At 69.8% G+C, this 6,000-nt stretch overlaps 1 protein-coding gene across 1 annotated transcript in view; it reads right to left on the minus strand.

The window, feature by feature from the left end:
- Positions 1 to 4,792, minus strand: part of ZBTB16 (zinc finger and BTB domain containing 16) — a 56,303-nt gene extending 51,511 nt beyond the window's left edge. The window contains 7 exon segments of the mRNA XM_086476850.1: positions 3,011 to 3,057; positions 3,060 to 3,296; positions 3,332 to 3,421; positions 3,423 to 3,514; positions 3,517 to 3,898; positions 3,900 to 4,365; positions 4,756 to 4,792. Coding sequence (XP_086332976.1) covers positions 3,011 to 3,057; positions 3,060 to 3,296; positions 3,332 to 3,421; positions 3,423 to 3,514; positions 3,517 to 3,898; positions 3,900 to 4,295 — 1,244 coding nt within the window. The 5' untranslated portion in view covers positions 4,296 to 4,365; positions 4,756 to 4,792.
- Positions 4,793 to 6,000: the final 1,208 nt, after the last annotated feature.

The following is a 6,000-nucleotide window of genomic DNA, read 5'->3' on the forward strand; positions in this document are numbered from 1 at the left end:
GGCCCCCTCCGTCACCTCACCGGGGACCAGCGCTTGCCGGAGCCCGGCAAAAAGCCAGCCCGGCCCTCCGCTCTCCTGTTCCCTGCCCGCGTTTTCCCCACGCTAACGAAGCCAGGAACAACACTCAGAAGGCTCCGAGACTACAAACATATATATTTATGCTTATAGAGGCATGTGTGTGTGTAAACAAACATCCCCGCCATATGCACACGCTCGCTCGCGCAATGTAACAGGCACAGCGCGCCTCGGCTCCTCGCGGAGAGCGGCGTCACTCGGGACGGGTTCGGGCTCTGCCCGTCACCTGCTGGGGCCCGGCACGCGAAAGCCATCGCGCCAGGCGGCCGAGCGCCCCGCGGGACTGCCCGCGCCGGAGGCACCCCTCCCCAGCAGCCGGCTCACCGCAGCTGGGAACGACGCTGCTCTGGGCACCGCCGCGCTCGCTTCGGGGTCGGAAAGGAAAACCGCAGCAGCAAAAGCACGGCAGAAAGAGGTCAGCGAAAGCTGCCAGGCGACGAGCAACACCGCGGTGCCCCGGCACACCCTGCCCACCCGCCGCCAGCCGGCTCGGGGAGGTGGTGCCAGGACCTTGGCGCGGGGCGCAGAACCCCCGGACCAACCTCTGCAGCAGGCACGGGAGCGAGGAGGAGCCCGCAGCCAGCGCAGCGCAGCTGCCACCACCACCACAGCCCCTCCAGCAGAGTTCCTGACCCCAGACTAACGTAGATGCTGCTTAAACAGCTCCGCGAATACAACAGCATCCCACCAAATCCCTCCCCAAACGGTCATTTTCGCAACGGATTGGAAAGCAAACACCGTAAAACAGCCACTTCGAGGACCCCCTCTACACACAAACCGCCTTGGATTTAGACTCGGGGGGGCGGGTGGGGGGGTGGGGTGTGTGCGGGGGGGGGGTGCGGACGGTTTGTTTGACTGTTGCCCAATGCCTTTTCAACATGGACGGTCTTACAGATCAGTTTTAACAGCAGCTCAAAGGCTTTGGCCTCGCCCTGCAAAGTTTGCCCGCGGCCAGGTGATCTGCCTGAAAGCAGGAGCAGGCAAACGGAGTTTGGCACTGCCTTCGGCAATCGCCTTCGAGGCTTCGCTCGCAGGGGACGGCACTTGGCTCCGTGCTCCGGCCAGAGCCGCGAGCCCACCGGAGCACGGCGTGTACCCGGCCTCCCGATAAGGATCGTGAATAATTAGGAAATAAGCTGCGGGCCGCAGCTGCGGTTGTCAAAACAAACCAAGCCCGGGAAGGCGATACGAAATGCAGGCTGCTGCACCGGACAGGCTGGGCCACGCTCCCCCCGTCTCCCGACCGCTCGGGGGAAAGGATCCGACCTTCCAGCCCGCCCTGCCTCGGGGCTGATCCCCGGCCAGCGGCAGGAGCAGCCGGACGGCCCCGGCGTTGCCCTTTCCCGCGGCCGCATCGGTCGCTGCTCTCGGGGCTCCGAGAGGGAACGGGAGATGCTCGAGACCACGGCAGAAAGGCACGTTAAAATTCTCTCTGAGCCCTCACTGCAGCTCGCCTCCGGTGACGTTCGGGTCTGCATCACCGCGCGGCCGGGAAGAGCCGCACCGAGGCAGCTTCGGCAACGCGAACCGACACGAGCGCCAGCTCTCCCGCTCCCGAGGAGGGGGGAGCAAAGCAGAAAGCGGCCACGCACACCGCAAAGAGCCAGGGGACCCCCTCCGAGGGGCGAGGGGCTGCTCCCAGCGGGGTCCGAGTCACCGGCCAGACCGAGAAGCGACGCTGCCCGGCGCTCGGCGGACCCGTGCGGGGCCCGAGAACCCCGGAGCAGCGGCTGCCGCCCCGCGCTGGAAACCTTCACGGGCTGAACGTGCGGGGAGCTGCTGCTCCAGCACCCGGCGCAATCCCGCACCGCTCGCGGGTGGTGAGCACGCTGGCACCACCGGCTCCCTACCAGAGGCACGTGCCGGCATGGCCACCGTCCCTCGAGCACGTTGTGCGCTATCAGCACTAATTAACCTGTTGATTCATTAAAAACCCGACACAGTGCGCAACCCGGGGAGGCAGCGAGCCGCCCCGGCACTGCGCCGGTGGCTGCCTTCCCCAGGCAGGACACCGCGGGGCGGCAGCCGTGACGGGGGCCAGCGCTGCGCGGTGCTCGCCGAAGCACATCCAGCGCCAAGGGGTTTGACCGGCGATGCCGATGCAGGCGCGGTAATTAACGAGACTCCGTTCCCTGGCCAAAACGGGGGAGCACCGCGCTCACGTGCCGGTAACAACCACCGCGCTCCCACCCCGCAGCAGCTCCCCACGAGGGCGCGGGGCTCGGCGTGAGCACAAAGATCCCCCCCCACACACCCCCCACCCGAGCTGGTAGGGGAACTCCGACAACCGCAGCCGGAGGCTCTGCCCTGAACCCGCGGCAGCACGAGCCCTCCGCGCTCGCCCCAGCGTCGCCCAGCCCGACCTACGCGCACTTTGCACAAGGGCAAACATTGCGTAAACCGGGCGAGCCGAGCGGCGCAAACTACCGGGCCGGCCCGGCGCTGCGTGCAGCCGCCCCCCGTGTCATCGCTGCGGCCGGGCGCGGGCCACCCCGCGGGTCCTCTCCACCCGCTCGCCCCGCACCGACGCGTCCAGCTGCTGGCGCAGGAGGAACCAGCCCTCGGCAGAGGGTGGGCGAGGGCTGCCGGACCCCACGGCATCCCTTCGCGCGCGGGATCTCTAAACTCAAGGGGTAGCAAACCGCGAGCCGCTCTGCCCAGGGAAACCGGTGGGGTTTTGGGCTAGCTGGAACCACCTACGGCCCCGATCCCCGCCCGGGCTGTCCTCCCCAGCCAGCGCTCGCTGGAGGAACCTTCTGGCATGGCTTGCCAGACCTGGAAAACTTGTGACAGCCGTTCCTCCGAGTGCCCGGTTTTGGGGTACGCAAGGGGGAACTGTGCACCGGCACACGCGACGCCCGTCCGGAAACCGAAATCTTTCCAGCGAGATCCCTCCCTCCCGCGCAGAACGCAGCGTCGCGGCTTCGGCTCTCACCTGTGCTGCTCCAGGGTCTCGTTGTCGGGCAGCTCGGCGCCGCACACACGCTGCACTGCTCGCCCAGGGCTCTGCTCTCCGTCTTCATGCCGGCTGCCAGCTCCCCCAGCTTGCTGAACAGCTCCCGCTGGATGAAGCCCTGGGGCAGCAGCCCCCCGTAGGCGCTGAAGTCCATGGAGACAGCCAGGGCCGGCTGCACGTGTAGGGCGGACGCCACGGAGGCGGCACGGCCGAGCACCGGCTCAGTCTTGTGGTTCGGCAGCAGGGAGTAGATGCCCAGGGGCTTCTCACCCTGGGCAGCCGGGCGGCAGCGGCAGCAGCGGAGGGCTCCGGCCCCAGCGGCAGCCCCTGGCCAGGCTCGGGGGGCGGCTGCTCGGCACCCTCCTCGCGGGCGTAGTGCAGTTCGCGGGCCGCTGGTGATGACGCTGCCGCGGGTCGGGGTGCCGGGCCCTTCCTTGCCCTTCTCGTCGGGCTTCTCCCCGCCGGAGGCGCCAGGCTCGGCTGCCCGGGGCTGTCGCGGCTGGCGGCATCGTCCACCTGCATCGCCTCGGTTTTGACCTCGGCGGGGCCGGGGGGGCGGCGGGTGGCAGCGGCGGGGCGCGAGTCCTCGGGGGCGGCGGGTGGCAGGGCGCCCTGCAGCAGCGACTGCCCGATGGTCATCAAGCTGTCCACCGCCGCCTTGGTGGGGCTCATGGCGGAGAGGGGGCCGAAGGAAGCGGAGGCGGAGGGGCTCTGCTCCGCGGCGGCCGCCGGCAGGCTCTGGCTGGCGGCGCCGGCGTAGCCGCTCTCCTCGCCGGCGGGCTTGGAGATGAAGAGGCCCTTGATGTACCTCGACTTCCTCTCCTCCTCTTCCTCGGCGGCACCTCCGTCGGCCATGGCGACCTCGGCGGTCGTTGTCCTCGGAGGCCTGGATGGTCTCCAGGATCTTCAGGCACTGCTCCTCCAGGTACTCGATTTCCAGGATCTCGGCGGCGTAGAGCAGGTCGTCCAGGTCTTCGACCTTGGCCTGCAGGGTGGCGGTGTAGGCGTACTCCAGGATCTGCTGGAACGTCTTTGGCGAGAGGAAGTCCAGGGTGTAGTGCTGGCTGTTGCGGTGGAAGAGGATCTCGAACATCTTGCTGGTGCAAGCCAGCACCGTCCGGTGCGCGTGGAACTCCTGGCTGTCCACCATGATGACCACGTCGCACAGCGTCCCCGCCAGGCGCATCTGGTTGGCTTTGTGCAGCAGCCCCGTGGGGTGGCAGGGGTTCTGCAGCTGGATCATGCCCATCTTAGTCAAATCCATGGCGCTCCCGAGGCTCACTCATCAGGGTGCCTCGCCGCCGCTCAAATCTGGGACTAGCTTTGTGTGCCGACTATCTGCGAAAACAAAAGGCAGAGGGGGGGAGAGGGGAGGGGGGGGGGTGGGGGGGGAGAGGGGAAAGGGGGCAAAGAGAAGAGGGGAGGGCCGAGGAGCGGAGGGAAGAGGAAAGGAGAGGAGAGGAGAGGTTAGCCCGCAGCCCGGCGGCGACTCGCCGAAAAGTTTCTGCGCTGCGCTCGGCGGAGGCCGGCGGCTGCCGGAGCGGCGGAGCCGCGTCCCCGCCGCTGCCGCCCGGGGAAGGGGGCGCGTCCCCCCGCCGCCCGCCCCGTCCCGAGCAGCGGAGCCCCATCAGGTGCACGGCGGGCGGGAGGGGGGGGGGGGTGGGGGGGGAGGGGGGCCCGGGGCCGCCCGCCGCCCGCCCGCCCCCCCCCCGGCCCGCACTCACGGCGGCCGGCGGCTGCTCCGGCAGTTCGCACTGCCCGCTCTCATCGCCGCCGCCGCCGCTCGCCGCGCCGCGCAGCAAATCACCGCGGCGCCGGCCCACGGGCCGCCCCGCGCCCACGTCAGGCCGCCCCCACCCCACCCACCGCCCGCACCGCACCGCCCCCCCCCCCCCCTCCCGCCGCCTCCCGCCGCCGCCGCCCGCTCCATCTTGAGTGCGGGCGCCCCCCCCCGGCCCCGCCCCGCGCAGCCCCGGCCCCGCCGCCGCACCTTGCGGGGCGGCCGGCGGGGCCGGGGCGGCGGCTGGACAGCGCTGCCAGCAACAAACATGGAGGAGACGGGGCCACCGGGCGAGCCCGGGCCACCGGGCGAGCGCGCCGCGGCGCCGGGACTGCCCCCCCCCCCCCCCCCCCCGCCGCCGCCACAGCGGCCCCGGAACGGGCGCCCCGTGCGCTGGGCGCCTCGGCAGCCCCCCGGGCCCTGCGGGGGGTCGCCCAGTGCTGAGGGGCGGAGGGTGCCCGCGTTGGAGAGGGGAAGGAGGGGAGAACGCGGCCGGGAAAGCCAAGTTTGGGGTTCGGCGATGGGTGTCGGCTGGGAGCCGTGCCGGGCGCGCGGCGGCGACGCTGCCGAGGACGCGTCGCGGCGACGAGGCTGGTGTTGCCCGGGTGGGATGTTGGCACCACGTGGACGTAGGGACACCGGGTGGGCGACGGGGGTCTGCCGGCAAAGGGCGGCAGCGGCGGCGGCAGCCTGGGAAAGGGACCGAAAGCAAAGGGGGTCTCTGCGACACCGGCGACGGCAGAGAAAGGCGGCGGTGGAGCGTGGGCCGCCACGGCGAGGGGCGCTCCCTGGGAAAGCTCCACGCGCCCCGGCAGTGCCCGCGCCCCGTGCGTGCAGAGACCCGTGTCCTCGTCGGGGGACGGCCCGGCAGCACCGACGCAGACCTCTCCCGCCCCGGCACTACCCGTGGCACCCCGCGGCCGGCGCAGGGCCCGGCATCGTCAGCCAAAACAACTTGGGGTAAAGCAGCGCAAATGTAATCTAAGGAGAACGTTATGGGGAAGTGTGTTTATAATTATAATGGGATTTAATGTACTTTGGGACCAGATGATAGCAGTCGTTTAACGAGAAGAGCCTAATAACGGAGGCCTCGCAATGAAAGGCGGCGCTGCTCGGGTTATTAGACGCGTGCGATAACGCAGCGCTGGCGGTAGTATACTTAAGGGTAAGGCATCAGCTACCCCCGTTT

The sequence above is a fragment of the Leptosomus discolor genome, chromosome 22 (genome assembly GCF_034619465.1).
Source record: "Leptosomus discolor isolate bLepDis1 chromosome 22, bLepDis1.hap2, whole genome shotgun sequence".
Lineage (NCBI taxonomy): Eukaryota > Metazoa > Chordata > Aves > Leptosomiformes > Leptosomidae > Leptosomus > Leptosomus discolor.